This window comes from Centrocercus urophasianus, unplaced genomic scaffold, assembly GCF_019232065.1.
Source record: "Centrocercus urophasianus isolate 14NV4802_14NV808 unplaced genomic scaffold, USGS_Curo_1.0 seq_13, whole genome shotgun sequence".
NCBI classification, from domain to species: Eukaryota; Metazoa; Chordata; class Aves; order Galliformes; family Phasianidae; genus Centrocercus; species Centrocercus urophasianus.
This window is the reverse complement of record NW_024884475.1, coordinates 45,104,414-45,123,816: the sequence shown is the minus strand read 5'-3', so window position 1 is coordinate 45,123,816 and position 19,403 is coordinate 45,104,414. Positions and strand designations below refer to the sequence as shown.

Genomic DNA, 19,403 nt, shown 5'->3' with positions numbered 1-19,403 from the left:
TGTTTGGAGGGCTGGTTGTCAGCTGCACAGAGGCAAGTCTGATTGCACAGAGTGCCTCACCTCAGTACTGCTCGTGAGAAGGGCAGATTTGGGGCACAGGGAGGAGGGGAGCTGAAATGGGCTGGAAAGGCTTACAGGTCACGCACTCATTGCACACCTGGGCTGGGTCAGCTGCAATCATCTTTGTTTGTGATGAAGAAAGGATAGATGGAAGGATGGGTGGGTGGATGAATGGAGGGAGGGAGAGAGAGATGGTTGAAGGAAGGAGGCAGGGAGGGAGGGAAGGTGGGAGGAAGGAAGGAGGGATGGATGGATGGGTGGATGGATGGATGGACGGATGGATGGCTGGCTGGCTGGCTGGCTGGCTGGCTGCGTGGATGGATGTGTGGAAGGAAGGAAGGAAGGGAGGAAGGGAGGGAGGGAGGGAGGAAAGTGTGTAAGTTTGGCCTTGCAAAAATAGTCATTATTCTTTTAATAAAGCTGGTGCCAAACCTACATTACTCTAACAATCCCATTACATAATTCCATCCAGTGTGATAAAAAGCTTTCCCAGCAAACTGGGAGATTAAAACAATTGGCCAAAAAATATTGAGAAATCTCTTTGCCTCACCTTGGTGGCTGCTGGTCTGATCCTTCAGATTCAGATAGCAGAGGGAATCAAGATGTTGGTATGAAAAGCAGCAGGAATTTAGGATGCAATAATGATCCAGCAGCAGCTTCAACATGGAGCCACTGTTTGTCTGTAGATATTTGCTAGTGGTCCTATAATGGTGGCTTTTTTTGTTCTGGTTTTTCAGGGTGATGATCAATGTTCTTTGTTATAACGGAAAATTGAGGTAGTTGTATAAGCCACACATGAATGAGGAAGAAAAGCCAGTTTAACTGCTTCTTCCAGAACTACTGTCATTTAGGCAGCAGAGGATAGGGAAACAGGGCTTATTTTAGCAGATAAGCTAGCTAATGGTAGATGGATCTCCATTGGGATGCATGAAACAAGAAGCGAGTATACTAACAACTTGCTTCTGAGAAGGAGACAGTGAAAACCAGTCCAAAGAGTTATAACAAGTTATCAGAAAATCAGGCAATAATAGGGTTTAAATAAGGGCTAGAAAAGTCAGTGAGACATCTTATTGTCAAAAGGACACCATAATAAAGTGAACAGCAAATGGGAGGACTCAGTACCTCTCAAAATTGATGCATCTTTGGCCTTCCCAATCCAACCAGCCCATTGATACCAACAGCAAGCATCTTTAAAACAGTGGTGGAAGAGGCAGCAAGTTTCAGCCCTTGTAGAAAGATTGCCAGGAAGACAAGAGCACTTTTGTGAGCAAGGTCAAATGCTGGAAGATCTGACCAATTTACACCAGCAGAGAAGTCTGGGCAGAGGGAATGCAAGCCATCATTTTCCAGGCAGTGCTGAGAGAGATGCTCACAAACCCTTCCTGCACCAGCTCCAAGAGCATTCTCCCTCGTAACATGTTTTGGAATGGGAAGAGAACCCTGCAACCAAGGGTATTTCAGACCCTCAGCAGCTGGAAGGCTAGAAAGGTTGTAGTGATCTCAAATCGGACAGAAGGAAAAGTCTTTCCTTAATCAGTATTTCTGAACAGCTACGGCCCATGAATCTTCTTCCGCTGGTTCTGTTCCCACCTAGTGGTCACATCGCAGACTGCCATCTCACTGCAGATCATAATCTCTTGATGTGGGGCGTCGTGCTGTGTGCTCATCCTTTCATCAGGAGCCAGATGGCAGAAAGGAGCAACATGCAGAAACCTCTTGTAGAAAAGGGGCGTAGAAAACAGCAGAGAACATTCTGAGCTCACCGAATAAAGGGTACTTTTGTGTGCACCAAGAAAATCAGTTCTAGCATTATGTCAAAATTTGTAGTGTTGCCAACTCCACATGGAAAAAATAATTCTGAAATTTCAGTGTAACACAAAATGGAAATTGAAGTTGGGAAGTCAGACTACCTCATAGGCACAGATATGTGGCTGCAGTCCATCCTGATCCAACATGCATCTCCAATGGCTTCCCTGTCCCCCATGTGCTCTGTCCCTGGAGCAGCCAAGGGATCAGGTTATTGACATCTCTCTCCCAGATAAGTCTCATCTGCCCAAGCCTGGGCCTGGCAGCAGATCTCTGCAGCCACAGAAGTCTTGTTCCTCAAGGTTGCGGGTGTCCTGAAACTCAGCTCATCCTCAGCAGAGCCTAACAGCGATACCAAATGCAATTATAGATTTTAGGCACCCCACAGACACCCTTCCTGCAAATTCATCCACTTCAAAACGAACCGCTTGAGCTCACAGTCTGAGAATGTGGGAGTCATTGTGTCCTTCCAGGCTTTGGCAATGAGCTCAGACAGGAGTTGTTCGGCCCATCGGTGGTACTCGAATAGGGACAGCACTGAGCCTCCTCTCTGCATTGATACAGCTATGCCTCCCATGCAGATCCAGCCTGGACCAGGGGGTGAGAGCAATCACCCAGCATGGCTGATGGCACAGCACTCCAGGTCTGCGTCTGTGGGGACATGTTAGGAAAATGTGGACCTCCCCTTTAGCAGCAGGAATGGGGTGGAGCTTATGTGCAAATAGCATCCATGGAGGCGCTTTTAACATTCAGTGCAAGTCGCTGTGACCGTAGTCCCATAAGACCCCGGAGTGCCTGTATTCAAGTCCAGTCAATTCCCTCCAACACTCTTAATGTGTTTGCTTACCATGGCACACAGTGTGCAATACATAACCCCTGCAGAATGGAGCACTTGGCACTCATGTGGGTCTGTTTACTGAAACACAACTCTCTAATGGAAACCATCTGGCTATTCCTGAGTTTCCATACAAAGCCCTGTGCATGCTTTAAAGTTCAGCCCATTCTTTTAAGTGTTTTTAATTTTATTTTCCAGCATTTCACTGATTTGAGCGGAAATGTCTTTCTGGCTGCAGTGCTCTGCAGAGTCTATTGTTAATTCCTAATAGGATTGTTAAATGAGGATTGTTAAATCCTCATAGGACAAGGGAACCTGTTTCAGACTAAAAGAGGGTAGATTCAGATTAGATGCAAGGAAGATGTATTTTTCAGTACGGATGTTGAGGCACTGGAATGGGTTGTCCAAAGAGGTGATGGAAATACCATCCCTGGAGACATTCAAGGCCAAGCTGGGTGGGGCTCTGGGCACCTGTTGTAGCTGTAGGTGTCTCTGCTCATTGCAGGGGAGTTGGACAAGGTGACCTTTAAGGATCTCCTCCAACACTAGTGATTCTGTAATTCTATTGCTCAGTGAGTCTAAATATTTAAATTCTAAAATATTTTAACTTTAGACCAATTTAATTAAATTCCCTCTTTTTCTATAGAAATATGTTCATTCCAGGCAACTTCAGCGAGCATGGAAATAACTTTTTGGTGTTAAGAACTGAAGAGACTGTTCACTACCATTGAAACAGATACATCTTGAAAGAAGTTGTCAGAAGACACTATTCAGGGTGGGGGGAAAACCTTTCACCAAGGCTCTTACATTAGAGGACACCTCTGTAACACATCAATGCCAACAAGTACGAGAAGTTTCAAGAATATGGACTTTTCCTAAGCAAAAGCAGAAGGAAATGAGACTGTGCTTTGGAAGCCACCTTCATGTGTGATTGTGCCATCTTTATGCAAACAAGGCCTTACTCACACGGTGTCTCAGCAGTCCTCTGCTGGGAAGGCACTGGCTCCATGCTCCAGCCTGCTGGGGACAGATGAAAATGAGAAGGAAGAGGGGACATGAGAAGCACTGCTGACTGATGGATGTGTGTGGCTGGAGGCAGCCAGCATCACGGGGCACGGGAGCTGCAGCCAATTCAGGCACTGCCAGCACAATGGGATTTCCAAGGAAGCGTAACAAACTGCTCATAAAGTAGAGTGTTCTCCTGAGCTTCTTTGCTTACTCATGGTCTGTGAAAAACAAACAACAAAAAACAAAACAAAACAAAACAAAACAAACCCAAACCAAACCAAAACAAAACAAAACAAAAAAAAACAAAATCCAGAGCAACCTACGTAATCATCACTGTGCGTAAGGAGGCTTGCCCAGACTTTGTTCTGGGGAAAAAATCCTGCTTTGGCAAAGGTGAGAGGAAAGGAATTTCTAATTGCTTTGGGCTTCTCTTTGTGATTCATTGTTTTTTCACACAAAATGACTTCATGTAGGTAAAGAAAATTCACCACTGATGCACCAGTGGGAGGGCAGTGGGAAACACTCAGCTGTGGCATGACGCTACCAATGCCAACCCCATCCTGGTAATTCAGGTGATTCAAGTAAAAAGCTGAAAGTTCTCCTGCACCAAGAGAGAATTCCCAAATGATTCTCACATGTACTTCACTTCTATAATGGAAATAACCCATGACATGGAAGGAAAACATCAGCTGTTTTGGTCACACACTCCCAGTCCTCATGTGAGGTGGGAGTCTCCCAAAATGCTTAGCACTGTGTCATTCACTCACATGCTGTGTGCTTTCAAAGGGGCTGATAACACATCCCCGTGCTGACTTTATGCTCAAGTCACTGAAGTGAGAAATGTGATGTGGTATTCACCCCATTAGGAGACTCAGTTATCCAATCCATCTCTTGCAGCTTCCTTTGGCACCAGTGTGCTCCATCTGGGATGCATTTCCACAGCCAAGGTCCTTCAGGGGCAGCCTGACACCTACTCCAAGTGATGGCTGGTCTATCTGTGCAAGGCCACTCCAAGGAACTTTGCCTTGTACTGCGGCTACGAGAATTTGCCCCTCTGCTGTGAAAACCAGCAGCTGTGTTTGGTTCTGATTGTGCCACACAGTACTCCTTACAAAGGCAGGGCTGCACTCAACATGAGATAATTAACAACCACCTAAGGGCTTTTGCTGACAGAAAGTCACTTAGTCACAGTGTGCAAAAAAGTGATATTGTGCGAAAGTTGCATGGGATAAAGAAACCAGAAGATATGTAACTAATATTGCAAGTATTAGAGGCAACTGTGTTTTACATTTAAAAATGCAGTGTTACAGGACTGGGGTTTTGTTTGTTTGTTTGCATGTTTGTGGTGGGGCTCTTAAAATCTGATGTTTTGTGCTCTGGTCTTTTCCAACTCAATCTGTAAGACACCAGAGAAAGAAAAAGCCTATGTTTTCCCAACAATAGACATTAATTCTTCAACAGCCTCAGTGCACACGTAGTTACACACATTGTCCGAGCTGAGATTGGATGCTCATTTACTGGTGACATGATGTTCTCAATATGTAATATCAAATCATAGAATCATAGAATCATTAAGGTTGGAAAAGATCTCTAAGATCAAACAGTCCAGCTGTCCACCTACCAGCAATATTGCCTACCCACGTCCCTCAGTGTCACATCTCCATGGTTCTTGAACACCTCCAGGAACAGTGACTGCACTACCTCCCTGAGCAGCTTGTGCCACTGCATCACCACTCTTTCTGAGAATAAATGTTTCCTAGTATGCAACCTGAACCTCTCCTGGCACAACCTGAAGCCATTACCTCAAGTCCTATCAAACTGTGTGCAGGATGCAGGTGAAACACTGATGTGCAAAGTGAAGGGCCAGAGAGACATTGGTGCATCAGCTCACACTGATGACTATAGCTGAGGTCCCAGTTTCTTTAGGGTTTCCTGTCTAATACCTTTACCCCTTGTTGTGTCACCCCTGGAGCATCATGGTCAGGAAGTGGCATTGTGCTGTGGTATCATGGAGAGCTGCCTCCTGGAGGATGTGGGCTGGACACAGCCTGGGATTGCTAGGGAAGATTCCAGTGAGTGGATCACCCGAGGAGATGGAGGAATGGACAGCGAGTTCTAGTGCTCCCCCGATAGGATGGCTAGCTGTCCTGGTGTAATTACATGCTGCTTCACCCAGCTCGCTGCTTCAGTACCTTACAATGACCACTGGGGTCAGAATCTGCCCAAAGGATTTGCTGAGTTACTGCACACAAACGAGTGGGCAAGCATTGGAGGATGTGTTGGGTGGGTCAGATGAGACATGCTGGGTGCATGCTTGATGAAAAATGGAGCAGTCAGAGCTGGTGCTCACAGCAGTGCTCACAGCAGGCAGCTTCCAAACATCCTCCCAGCACTGGGCAGAACTTCTGTCTCACCTGAGTTATAACATTATTTCTGAACTGGTTTTACCCATTCAAACTCTGCTCCAGCACAGGTGTCTGAGAAAAGAAGGGTGCACTGTGGAACTGTCGCCACCTCAGGAGCAACATTGCTGTTGAAGATTTTCAGAGCAGGAATCTGAATGCCTGCGTGTTGCAAAAAGGAGCATGATCTGTGCTGATTTCCAGAGATGCAGCATCCGGGCCCTTCCCCTTCCCTCCTCCCCAGCATGTAGGCTGGGCTTCCACATCCCCTTTATTATGGCACTCCTGGCTTGCATCAGCAGGAACTGGAGTCACGCACACCACACTTCAAAGCCCTCTCCCAGCCTGTGAGGTGGCTTCTGATAGCAGAAGATATGGCATCTGCAGATCAGAAGTAGAGAGAAAGTCATGAGCTGCCCAGACAGACACTGCTTGAGTCATCCCCCTTCCACCTGTTCTCACCTGGATGCATGGGAAAGGATAACTCATGCTTAAACACCAAGCTCAGCTGCGCCCGCCCCTACAGAACAAACATTTGATGTCAGTAGAGAAAATTAATGGGCAGCAATTGCAGCAACTTCCTTTCCCTTCACGCATTTCTCTGGGGATTTATCAAAAGTAAAGAAAGTGAATAATGAGATTGCAGTTGGCACATGGACACTTCTGGAGGACGTGATGCCCCATAGGGGCTGAGCCATCAGGATTGGTGTCACTGGGCAAGTCCTGCCCACACCTCAAGGGCTGCTGCATGGTGCTGAGGGACAGGGGCAGAGCAGGGTGGGAGCGAGGTGGCTCCCCCTATAGCGGGGTCAGGTCAGGGGAAATGTCATCTACATATTCTGCCTGTTTGAAGGCTGAACATGCATAACTTCACACCCTGGGCATGTAGTTTCACTTGGATCATCTCAAGTGGTGGCTCAGTAGGTGGCACTCTGCACCCACAGGGAAGCAGCACCTTTCTGAAGGCAAGCCTTGCACCACCACAGCAGGATGGCCCGTGGGGAGAGTCCTACATTCCTTCATGGCTTCTTCTCCTTCCACACCCCTGGGGTGGTCCTCCAGCAGCTCAGCCGGGGGCGAAACCCAATGCAGTTTCCAAAATCTTCCTATTCCTTTGGCTCCCTCTACAGTCGATGGAAATTGTGTGGGCAATGCACGGCAAAGCACTGGGGCTCTGAGGGACCTTGCATGCCCCCAGAAGAGGTGACCTCCACAGGGTGTCCTCTCTAAGGAGGGGCTGCAGTGTGTAGGCTGTAAGAGGAAGTAGAGAAAATGCTGGAGAAATTCAGAGCATGCTGAGCCAAACTCCTTGCCATTGCCAGCCAGCAGAGCAGAGCTATTGGTTGGAGATTGGAGGAGAGAGGAATGAGTCAGGCACGGGATGTGCTGTGTTTGCTCTCCAAACACTGCAGCTAACGGCCACTTGCACTTGGGTCACTCAACCTTTCCTCCCCTTTGGGCGCTATTTTCCATTGCTTAGCAGCGTATCAAGCACAGTGCTGGGCTGAAACCTTCAGTGCTTCTCATGTTGATCTGGAAGAAATTATGTGAAATTCATATATCCACCATATATCCATATATATCCAGAATCATTTCAGTTGGAAGGGACCCTTAAAGGCCACCTAGTTAAATTCCCTGCAATGAACAGGGACACCTACAACTACGTCAGGTGCTCAGAGCATCTCCAGCCTGACCTCGAACATCTCCATGGACAGGGCTTCCACCACCTCTCTGGGCAACCTGTGCCAGTGCCTCACCACCCTTATCATAAAAAGCTTCTTCCTTATGCCCAATCTAAATCTCCCCTCTTTTAGTTTGGAACCGTTTCCCTTATCCTATCACAACAGACCCTGTTAAAGTGTCTTTTTCTGGTCAACCTCCTTCTGATCAAAGGATGGGAAATCAGAAGACTGACCGGGGAGGCTGCATCCCCCCATCCTGGGAGCACATCGTGGGGAAAGGTCTCAGTATACGGACTGTTATTTGGCTGTACCCACAGAGCAAACCCCAACTCTGGGCAGAGAAAACCCCAGGCCCACATCTCTGCCTTTGGAAAGACACACTCCATCTCTGCTTACCCACCCTCACCTGCGCCCCGCCCTCACCTGCCCGCTCCGCCCCGTGACGCGGCCCCGCCGCCTATAAAGCGGTTGGCGGCGGCGGGCGGCCCCTATGGAGCGCTGCGCACCGCCGGGTATCCGCTCCGCCCGCGTCCTCTCCGCGTCTCCATCGCCCCCGGAGCCCCAATGCGCGCCGCGGCGCTGCTGGCCGCGCTGGCCGTGCTCGCAGGTGCGTGGCTGAGGGCGGGGAGGAGGAGGAAGGGGGGATGTCGATGTGTTTGCGGAGCGCTCACCGCGCTGTCTGTGTCCCCGCAGCCTGCCGAACCGCTGCTGCATCCGAGCCCAACGGCACCGAGCCTGAGCGGCGCGGCAGCCCAAGGGAGCCTGAGCCAGCGCCGGGCTCCGACTACGAGGAGGAGGAGTACGAGGAGGCGCCGCTCGCGCACCAGTACCTGGTGGGGGACCTGGTCAGAGGTGAGCGTCGGGAAGGGGCGTGGAGGTGCGTGAGGGTTGCGGGTGGGCTGAGCGTGCTGCTGCTCTGCGCTAATCCTGCCAGCTGGGCTGTGATGGGAGGACAGCCTGGCTGGAAGCAGCAGCAAGAGCTCAGCGTGTTGCTCGGCCCCGAAGTTGGCGTTTAAATGAGCTCATTAAGCGCCCTTTAGGCCATGCTAAATTGTGTGCATGTGCTGTAAAGCTGCCTGTGAACCACGAGGACACCTGAACAGTCCCCCAAGCAGTGATATGGCAGGGGTAGGATCGTTGGGTTGGTTGTGTGGCTGTAAAGTGAGCCGTGGAGGCACTTCTTGAGTCTCAGCCTCCAAGGGATTTGCTCCTCTACAGAACTCTGTAGGTGGGTGCTGCTACCCTCCAGGGTGGGCTCCACTGTTGGAGGGAACACCTTGAGATGTGGATAAGACAAGAGGGACTCTACTCCATATGCTGACTTGGAATAATGGATGCTCACTCCAGTTTTTGGGGAGTGTGAAGCCTCCATGGGGAGCAGGAATATCAGATTAGAGAGCAGTTTGGCCAGCAGAACTACTGGTGCGGTGACTGGTGTTGTATAACTGCACAGAAACCAGACTTGCTACCGAGGTGGTTGGTTTGTAGACCAGCTCTTCTACTTGCCAAGAGGTTTATCTGTACATCCTTCAAGTCATGATTCAACTGTGGATGGCTTTCTTGGCTTTGCAGCTTACATACAGGGCATAGATCAAACTGACAACCTCAGTCTTGAAGAGGGGAATGGGAACAGCCTCAATTATCCAAGTGTGAACCTCAGCATCAGGTCGAACAGGACAGGAGAGAGGACTCTGTGAATTCACAATCCTAGGGATAGGAAACCTTGCTGCAGGGGCAGTGCTCCTGGTTTGCATATTAATATAGCTTATACCATTTGAATCAGACTTCTGGTTGCTAAAGGCAATTCTGCTTTTAAGTGACTTCAAGCCAAGCTTGTTGCTCTAGAACTTAAAGTGCTTTCTGTCTAGACAATAGTGAGCTACACCTTGTTTTTTTCTGCAGAATCTCTGCTTGTCACCAGACACATAGGGCTACAAAGTAGTTAGAAACCATTATGCTTATCTCTGTAGCACAATGGAGAAATAAGCAGCTGGGAAGACTGCTGCAGCTGTCTGCTATTTTGAGACCTGTTGAAACTCACCTGGTTGACTGCTGTTCTCAAATAGTGTGGCATCCCTCTGGGAGAACTTCTTATGGCTAGCAGTAAAGAGATGGCTTGTTTGGAGAGCCAGAGTTGGACTGAACTGCTCTGTAAGAGTGCTGCAGAGCTTTGTTGCATGTAGCTTGTACTCCTCTGTTGGTGAGGAGTACTGTACTCCTCTGGTGTTGGTACTCCTCTGCCTTGTTTTCCCAGTGCAAGGAATACTATTGCCCTTCCTTAAATCCACAGACTACTAAGTCACCACCAGCCTTTAAACCACACTCTTCTGGAGATTTAATTGAGATAATGAGGGGCAACAGCAACTGGCAGAACAAATAACCTGTCTCTTGTGGATGATCCTGCTTTCACCCTTTGGTGCGCTTGGCACCTCTCTTAAAGTAGGAGAACTGGAAATGAAGCATCTCTTCTGCTGAGGATAGCACTGCAGGTTATTTGGGAGAAACAAGTCTGATAAGTGGGATAGCAGGCTGTCGTGCCTCTACAAGCGCCTGGGACTATCTAGCAGTTCACAATGCCTTTCATCACTGATGCAAATAGAGAGTTTAGAGCAATGGAGTTGGTTAGTTTTGTGTCTGAGTCGATATAAAATGAAGGGATGGTTTGGCTCAGTGCAACCTCATAATATTCAGCACAGGTCCTTGCTTGAACCTATACGGTTTCACTCTATCTCCATCTCTGGTGGCCTTCACAGCCCATCTTCTCACACCACTCTGTGTTGCTCAGTGTGTGGTGGCAGAGTTGAACTCCACGAGCCTTGAAGCCTGCTGTCTCTGTGCTGGATATAAAGCACTCAGCTTTTGTTGACTTGCATCCCATGCTTCCTGCTCAGTGGTTCTCCTGCAATAATTCCCAAACCCTGTAATAGCATTTCACAGCATCTAGCTTTTCTGCAATGCTAGACTGAGTGACCTTGTTGTTTCCAGTGGAGCCTGTGGTTAAACCCAAGCCAGTGAAGAGGGGGAGCGAGAAGAATGCTGGCAAACCAAGGAGGAGAAAGAATAAAGGGAAGAACAAAAAGAAAGGGACTCCTTGTGAAATGGAGTACAAAAACTTCTGCATCCATGGTGAATGCGTGTACTTACAGCATCTTCAGATGGCAACCTGCAAGTAAGTTCTGTGCAGTGAGTGAGGTGTGGTTTGCATGTGCTGGTGGCATAGAAGGGCTTAGAGGGAAAAATTGGTGTCAGCTTGGCCTAGATACATCTCCTACAGTATTTTGACTGAGAATCTTTCTGCCATGTAAATTAAGTGCTGATGGAATCTGAGATGCATAACAAGCTACTGAACTCATCGGTTGGTCATAAACTTGAACCTAAAGAATGGAAAGGTGTGTCCTGCTGGGATATCACGCCCAAACTAATCTCAACTTGTTGAAATACTGACAAACCTTCTGCTAGAGCAGTGACTGTTCTATGAGCATGCTCCAAGTGAGCATCTTGAGATTCATGTGCAACTCTAAGGATGTCAAAGTCAGCCTTGACTATGTGTGGGTATCCTTGGCTCCAGACAGCATGGGAGCTAATAAGAACTTGTATTGATGTTTGTTGCAGGTGTTATCAGGATTATTTTGGTGAGCGCTGTGGTGAACAGTTCATGAAGACTCAAAGGAAGAATGATGTGGCAGACTACTCAAAGACTGTGTTGGTTGTGGTAGCTGTCCTGCTTTCCAGCATCAGCTTTGTTGCTGTACTTATCATTGTGATAGTGCAGTAAGTATTATGCTCTTTAGTGTATGTCTGGCTCAAGTGTGAGCAGGACTTGTGACCAGTAGTTGCAAAATATGCATGGCTTATCTGAATTACATGTGTGTGGAAGATCTCCAGAAGCACAAGTTCTTATTCTGGCTTGCATGTGTCTTAAGAGCAGAAGGTCTGAGAAGTCTCCAAGCTACTGACTGTTCATTTCCCCTCCCCCCCCCCCCCGGCTTTTTTTTTGTTTTTTTTTTTTTTTTTTTTGCTATGGCCAACCTATGAATGTGGAGTTCTAAAACAAGTCTTCCTGCTCCCACTACAACCAAAGCACTTAGTGCTGCAGAACATCAGCAGGAGGTGGAGGAGGAGCATTCATGCTGATGCAGCAGTGCATTTCCCAATCCTTGTGTAGAAGAGGCCTGCCAGCAGAAGTATAGCTGCTCAGTGTGTAGCTGTGATCCAACAGCTGGCTGCACAGCTGGGAGGAATGAGTGATCCAGCTGACCATTAATTAATGGAGGCTGCTGGATTTAAATACTAGCACTGCAGGGGTATCAAATGGGAGAGTAAGTGCTGTCAGTTTGAAGTGCTGTACTGCTTGCTGCTAAGGAAGGAAGCAATTGTTCTGTGATTAACAGCTGTAGTGTGGTAGATAACCTGAGGTCCTGCTGTGAATCAAGTTAAAAAAAAAAAAAATACTGAGTGCATGCTTCAAGCATTCCATCAAACTCTTTTACCTGCTGACAAGCAGTATGCAGCAGCTTCTGATCGCTGTGCCTCTGCATCTTGTCAGTTGGTTCTCCAGGACTTGTGTTGAGTTCAAGTAGTTGCACTGGGAACCTGGCTCTGGTGTTTCTGAATGCAGAAGCAGTCCTCCAGGTCTGGCGCTGCAGCAGGGCTTGGGTAGTGCAGGTGGAACTCAGAAGTGCAGTCTAATTTTAGATCTCAAAGTACACCAACATAATTTGGTACATGCTGTACTCTTCCCTGCATTTCAGGAAACAAGGTGTGCATTTGTTTTGCTGCTTCATATTTAGATCTAAACTTGAGGCACGCTGGGAGGAACACTTTTGTTCCACTCTGCTATGAGAAAGAACCAGTTCTGTAGTGAGAATGAGCATTGCTTGCTTCTGAAGCAAGCCATGCAGTAGGACGGTTGTTCTAGTTCTTCATGATCTAAACCCTTACAGGCTTAAACAGTGAGATGGATGTTACTGTACCTTCCTCTAGAGAAGCTGGGTGGTCTATTGGGAACACTAGTGAAGACCTAACAATGAGAAGTGCTGTTAGCAGCTGGCTTTTGATGTATTCACGGGACACATGCACTCGAATTCCTTGAAGTTCCCAGGGCTCTGCACATTGCAGCTGTTTGCTATAGCCTCCAGAAAATCTGGCCCCCTGTGTCTCCCTGTGCTCTGCATGCTCCCCGCCTCTTGCTACCTGATGGTGCTTGCATTAGGAGGCCCCAGCTATGTGTGGCAAAGCTCCTTGCTTAACCCAAGGCTCCTTGATGTATCTAATAGCTTGATAACATCTCGTAGCTGAATAGTTAAACACTCACATTGATGTGCTCAATGCTTTCTGGTGCCTAGGAGCTGCTTGAGGATCCAAAGAGCATAGCTACAGAGCATGGGACGGATGGATGTCAGGCTTTAAAATAACGATATCTTATGCCCTCCAATTCCACAGGGTCAGGAAAAAGTGTCCTCAGTATGAAGAGAAAGAAGAAAGGAAAAAACTTCGACAAGAGAACAGAAATGGCCATGTTGGTGTGTAAATGAGGAGAAAGCAGGTATGTGAGCCAACTTTCAACTTGTCTTAGTTTTTCCAAGCAGGAGTTGCATGCATGTTTAGCAAAGCTAGCATTACCTTTCATGTTTTGTTTAGCGCTCAAAGTGCCTTGAAACATGTAGGTTACATGTGTATGACCCAGCTCACTGGTTTTCTAAAACCGCTGGATTTTATGCATGTGAATTCAACAGCACTTTTAAAGACAACTAAAAACCAAAGGGGAAGTAATCCATTCCACTAACGGAAAGCTCTATTGAAATTCCCTTTGGGGGAATAAAAACTAATCTAGGCAAGAATGAGCATTTCCACATCTCCTCAAGGCATTAGGGAGTTCCTGGTGCTAACAGACTGTAGACAAAGCTGCCTGCCTTGGATGTAGGCTTGCTCTGGTTCTAGTGTGGAGTGCTCATGTTTTGAGTGGTAGTTAATGTGCTTGGTCTTCCCTTTACAGAACAACTCTGTGGCCTCTACCAAGCTGCAGGGGACCTCTGGCTACCTGACACATCTACCTGGACACTGGGCTGGAGCTGTTGCCACTAAGCCCTGATTCATCAAGACAGGCTGCTGCAGGGAGATGCCCAATGTGCCATTTGCTGCTGAATCACTTGCTGGGGAGGACAGTTAACTGCTACAACTTGATACAACAATGTGGAAGGAGCTGCCACAATAAAGGTAGAGGGCTGCTATCAAGACCTGCTGGAGACTACTCCTGAGCTTTCTCTATGGGTGCTGGACCTCCAGACTCTGCTTGTATGTGGATGGACTTTCTTCTGCTAGCAAGTCTCCTTTGGCAGCTCTAGCTCCGAGGGGCAGAAGCTGTGGCTCCCAGGAGAGCAAGATGGAGGGGAGGAGATACCTCTCCTCAAAGGTAGAAAAGGGAAGAGCTCATCTCACTAGACCTCAGTGGACAAAACCAAATTCTGCTGTTGCTGTGCTCCCTGTTGGTATCTGCTTCAAAGAATTTCATCTCTTCATCTCTAATTCTGACTTGCAGGGTGTTGGTGACAGGTCTGTCAACCACACCTGGGTTCTGTTACTGTACATGTGGAAGGTATTCCCTCTGAACCCAATAGGACTGTGTGAGTGGAGCTATCAATTTGTGTGTGTGTGATGCAGAGTTAAGACTCATCTCAAGATGCTGAGACAACAGATGTGAGATCTGAAGCTCTGTCACTGAAGGAATACATGTGATCAAACAAGCTGATAAGTCTGGACAGTGATGTTGCAGCATCTATCCATTGGCTGAAACACAGTGCTTCTGTAATCCAGATGGTTGACCAAAAACCAGTATTTTTTTTTTTGTTTTTTTTTGTTTTTTTTTTTTTTAAGAACTAAATTCAAGCATTGTTACTCAGCATGCAGTGGTCTCCTATGCTCTTCATTATGATGTGAAGAACGTGACTTACCTCAAACCTTTCTGACCTAGCTATCCTCAGTTTCTTGATGTCCGTGAAATTTTGTGCACGCTGTAGTAGTTGAGTTCAGTTTCTTCTTCGAAGAGCAAATGTGTTCTGTATAAACAGAGCAGAATTCTTCTGGTAGCAGAGCAACACCATTAATTGTCAAGACATATCTGTAAATGTGTAAATATTTATTATTGTATTTAATATTTAATGCTTCCATAACAAACTTATTTATTTTATAATTAAACTTTTTACATAATCTAACCATGGTAAGAGTTTGTTCTTGCTCTCAGGAGTACATGTAAACACTTCTAATTAGAGCTTGGTTTCTCCTCTTAGAAGTGTTGAAACTCACACTTAGAGCATGAAACAGGGTTATGAAGAACTACAGCACTGTGCAAAGTAGAGCTCAGTGCTCTCATAGGAATGCAAGTTGTTTGTAAACAAAATGTGCAGATGCCAGTACTTGTTTCAGTAGGAAGTCCATTTAATTCAACTACAAAGGAATCCTCCAGGTACTGGACTCCAGGGAGGGGTTTGGTGAACTACCTTATTGGGAGCAAAATTTCAAATGGAAGCTTCAGCAAATAAGTGGAGAGCTGGGATTTTAAGTAGGAGAGAGTCTTTCATCTGTGTGGTCAAAGGATTGGAGCAGCGGCTTGGGATTCCATCCTAAATGAGAAAGAGTGGAGTAGCCCCAGGCCCATGACTCGGAGAGGCAAGGGAGCCTTGGCCTCTAAAGTCTACCTTTAATTTCTCTTTTTCCTGCAGGTAATCATTAGTCCAACTGCACGCTGGTATTCCTGTTAGGTGCTACCAGGAGAGAGCTGGGGTCTGAGGTCAGTGCTGCCCAAAAAGAGGTACTACAGGACAAGTTCATAACATTTATGGGTTTTGTGATTTATGAGGACCTTCTTGTGGGGTCTGTCTCCCGTAAGGGGTCTCTTATTGGAGTTAATTTCTATGTTCTAGCTTGTGGCAGCTTGGAAAACTTTATAAAGAAACCAAACCCCAAGCAAATTTTCAGTGGAGACCCAGGTTGTGTACTTGTTGTGGGAGTGAGGTACATTGCTGTAAGGAAGATCTGAGCTTCAGTCCTTTGTCTCCTGGCTCAGCTGAGCAGTTCTCATGCTCTGAGTGCCTGTGTGGTATGGTACGTAGCTGAGACACAGGTAAGTGGATTGCAACATCTTCTGGGAACACTGCAATGCTACATTCCAGGGAACTCACCTCATTACCAAAGTAAATAGCACTTCTCCAAACGGCTTTTGCACAGACATTTGGTATTAGGGCTCTGGCAAGGAAATCTGTTGCTATAAGTCGTGCCAAGCTTCTTGCTTTCTGTAAACAAGCCTAATCTCAGTGGTGGCTGAGCAATAGCACAGTGAGCCTGGGAATGGATTACACCTCTCACCTGAAAGCCATGAGGCTGCTCTTCCTCAGTCATTTCTACCTTTTGTTTTCTTTCTAGTGTAAATACCAGGTTTGTTACTTTATAAGCGAAGCTACTTTACAAGTGAAATCACTGCTGTCACAAGACGTATTTTCCTTTTTCCCTCCTCAACTCTAAAGCTTAACACCAGTGTAGCTACTGCAGTGCATCTTGTGAATTTCCTGTTCCTTTCTCAGGATTCAGGTTACACTCTGATTCTCTGAAAGTTGGGCTGCTGTATCTGAGAGAAGCCTTTTGCTGTGTGTCAGTCCCATCCAGCACTGTTGTAGCACTTACATGGGAGCAGAGCTGTCCATGTACTACTGCTGTTCAAGTTGAGTCTCTGTGTTCCCTGCTCCTGCCCAACCAGATCTGCTCTTCAGGATAGGTGCCATTTGGCTCCTAACCTGCTTCTTTCACCTTGCAGTTCCTTTTGTTGCAGTAAGCATGGGTTGTTGGTCCCACACTTTTCAGAAGGTTTTGCCCCTGCATTTTTTTGGCCTTCTAGTGATGATGTTATTCTGCCTGGAGAGCATCTATGACCGTGTTGTAAAATAACTGAATGGCTTAGGTTGGAGGGGGCCTTAAAGATGGGGTGGTTCAGACCCATTGCTGTGGGCTGGGTGCCAACCAGCTGTTTAGGCTGTCAGGCTGCCTAGAGCCCTATCCAACCTGGCCTTGAACACCCATTTTTGCAGCTGCCCCCTGTGAGGCATGAAGTGCCCACCTGATGTTTCTTGCACAATTTCCTGTGCACGTGGCTGCTTCTGCAAAGCATTTTTGGTACCTAGGTCAACATCCTAGAACTATGGTACAGTGAGGGCCATCTATTCTTGCACACTACCTTTTCCTTTACTATGTGTTGTGTTCTTTGTGATCTTTTAGGAAACTGAGTAGTTCCTCACACTGTTTTTTCCCTGGTGAGCATTTGGGGAGTTATTTCATGCTTTGCAGCTGTCTATGAGCTGAACTGCTTCCTGCCTATTCATGAGCTCTGTAGCCTTCCTTCCAGCAGTTCCATCTTCTGCTCTGCTTTGAGCTTCTACGGACAAGTGAGTGCAGTAAATGAGCATGCTTTTGGAGCAAGGGCACTGTGCCTGGTAGAGGCCCTTCACATGAAATCAGCGACAGAAGGGTCAGACATCCTTTAATAAGCAGAGTGTGATTCCTTCTCATTTTGCAAATCAAGCTCCGCATACCTATCGTTCCTCTGCTGGTTACACCTTCCTCCGGTGAGTAATCCCCATTCACTGCAGGTCTGGCTTTGCCTAGGACTGGGGAGGTAGCTCAGCTGAGGCAGCTGTGCCTGTGAGTGTCAGAGGGAGCAGCTCTTGTTGACTTGCTATACTCTGGGCTAATGCCAAAAAGCAGGGTTTGTGTAATCAATGTAATTGTTGAGCCCTCTTTTTGGGCATGCAGAGCCAGGTAATGCTGTCATTACGTCTATCTGCTGGTGGGTTCCTGCCTATGGATGCTTTAGTGAAGACCTTGAAGTACAGCTTCTTTCTCTTAGTGTAGTTTTCCTTACACAGCTGGTGGTTGGTTTCTATCAGGATATCAGACTGCAGTCACTCACAGATTCAATTGGTTCATGGGCAAACCTCCTGTTTGTAAGAGTTCAGCAAGGATGTGTTTGGTATCAGGTTCTTCCTGCTTAGGAAATGAGATCATAGAAGCATTACGACTGGGAAAGACTCCAAAGCCATCTACTGCAACTGTCCACCTATCACCAATACTGCCCACCACCATGTACCCCAGTGCCACGTCTCCATGGTTCTTGAACACCTCCAGGAATGGTGACTGCACCACTTCCCTGAGCAGCCTGTGCTGATGCCTCACTGTTCTTTCTGAGAAGAAATTGTTCCTAATATCCAATCTGAGCCTTTCCTGGCACAACTTGAGGCCCTTCTCATTCATTCTATCATTGTTACCTGGGAGAAGAGGCTGACCTTCACTTCACCCCAACTTCCTTTTGAGGAGTTGTAGAGAGCTATAAGGTCTCATCTGAACCTCTTCTTAGACTGAACTACCCAAGCTCTTTCAGCTGCTCCCCTTAAGTCTTGTGCTCCAGACCCCTCACAATCCACCACATGGATCACTCCAGTACTGCAGGGTAGTGTGTTACAAACAGCAGATTTGTGATTTTTGAGGTGTCTAAAGCAATTAATGCAATTTGAAGTGTTCTGTTAAATTATCCAATTATACAGCTCTGATCGGCATATGGTCTGAGCACTTCTAAACCATCCCAAACTGTACAACGCGTTGCCAGATCTGTCTTGCACTCCCTGTTTCACCGCTGGGATGATAAGATAGAGTGGTGATGGTCGAACCTGAAATGCACCTGGCAGCTCTCCCACATCTCAGTCACAAGACTGCCCTTCCTTGTGCATCCCCTGCCCTTGCATCTCTAAGTAGCATGATTTATGCTGTGAAATGATTAAAGGCACACATGGAAAATGCAAAGAAAGAGTTGCAAATGCAACTTTCAGATGTGATTTCCATAGGCACAGAGTTAGTGTGGCTCCTGCTGCTATCTGTCTGCGTTGCTTTCATGCAGGATCTGCCTGCTGTGGATCTGGCTGCTCTCCCAGCCAAAAGGCACTTTCCTGTCTTACGCCCAGAGATGATTATTGTTGGGGATGAAAGGCAGACAGCTCCTGGGTGGAGCGGAACGAAGTAAAACCACAGCAGGGCTCAGGGCAACAGTGTCCTCCCAGGGCCCAGTCCCTCTCATTTGTGATGAAAGCTTTTCAAGAACAGTAGCTGTGTGTTTAATCCTGCTGGGATGTCCTGTGCAAGCACTCACACATTGCCTGAACAAAGCAGCAGCACCTGGGATGTCAGCTGGAAAGGGGTGAGATGAGAAGCAGAGTGCTAGACCTAGGCAAAGCAGGCCAGAAGTACAGGATTTTGCATTTTGATTCTCCAACAAATACTCCTGCCATGAGATGTGATAATGTCCCTTTGGCTTTAAACAATGGCTCTTTGCTTATGTTTCTTAATCATGTTTGCAGTCTTTTTGTTTATGAGATTCTTCATGGAAAAGCAGTGTTACCATCAGCTACATAACCATGCTTTTCAAAGAGAGATTTGAGAGTTATGAGATCCACAGATAAAATTACTCTTCAGTTTCAAACCTCTAATTAGGTGCTGTTGTGTGTACAAGTTGGATGAGGGCACTTGCAAACAGGTAGCCTTTGGAATTTGACATTTGGAGAGGTCTCTGCAGAT

At 47.1% G+C, this 19,403-nt stretch overlaps 1 protein-coding gene across 1 annotated transcript; it reads left to right on the top strand.

Moving 5' to 3' along the window:
- Window positions 1-8,357: 8,357 nt before the first annotated feature.
- AREG (amphiregulin) lies at window positions 8,358-14,952 on the top strand. The gene is made up of 6 exons (XM_042812468.1): window positions 8,358-8,400; window positions 8,487-8,645; window positions 10,779-10,962; window positions 11,406-11,564; window positions 13,236-13,338; window positions 13,789-14,952. The coding sequence occupies exons 1-5, from the start codon at window positions 8,358-8,360 to the stop codon at window positions 13,321-13,323; spliced, it is 633 nt and encodes a 210-aa protein (XP_042668402.1). The 3' UTR covers window positions 13,324-13,338; window positions 13,789-14,952.
- The last annotated feature ends 4,451 nt before the right edge of the window (window positions 14,953-19,403 follow it).

What these genes read in the sequence shown, in the direction of transcription:
- AREG (XM_042812468.1), top strand. Translation starts at nt 8,358, where the DNA reads ATGCGCGCCGCGGCGCTGCTGGCCGCGCTGGCCGTGCTCGCAG. An exon ending in GGTGGGGGACCTGGTCAGAG is followed by an intron (nt 8,646 to 10,778) that starts GTGAGCGTCGGG and finishes TGTTGTTTCCAG; the next exon opens with TGGAGCCTGTGGTTAAACCC. An exon ending in CTTATCATTGTGATAGTGCA is followed by an intron (nt 11,565 to 13,235) that starts GTAAGTATTATG and finishes CCAATTCCACAG; the next exon opens with GGTCAGGAAAAAGTGTCCTC.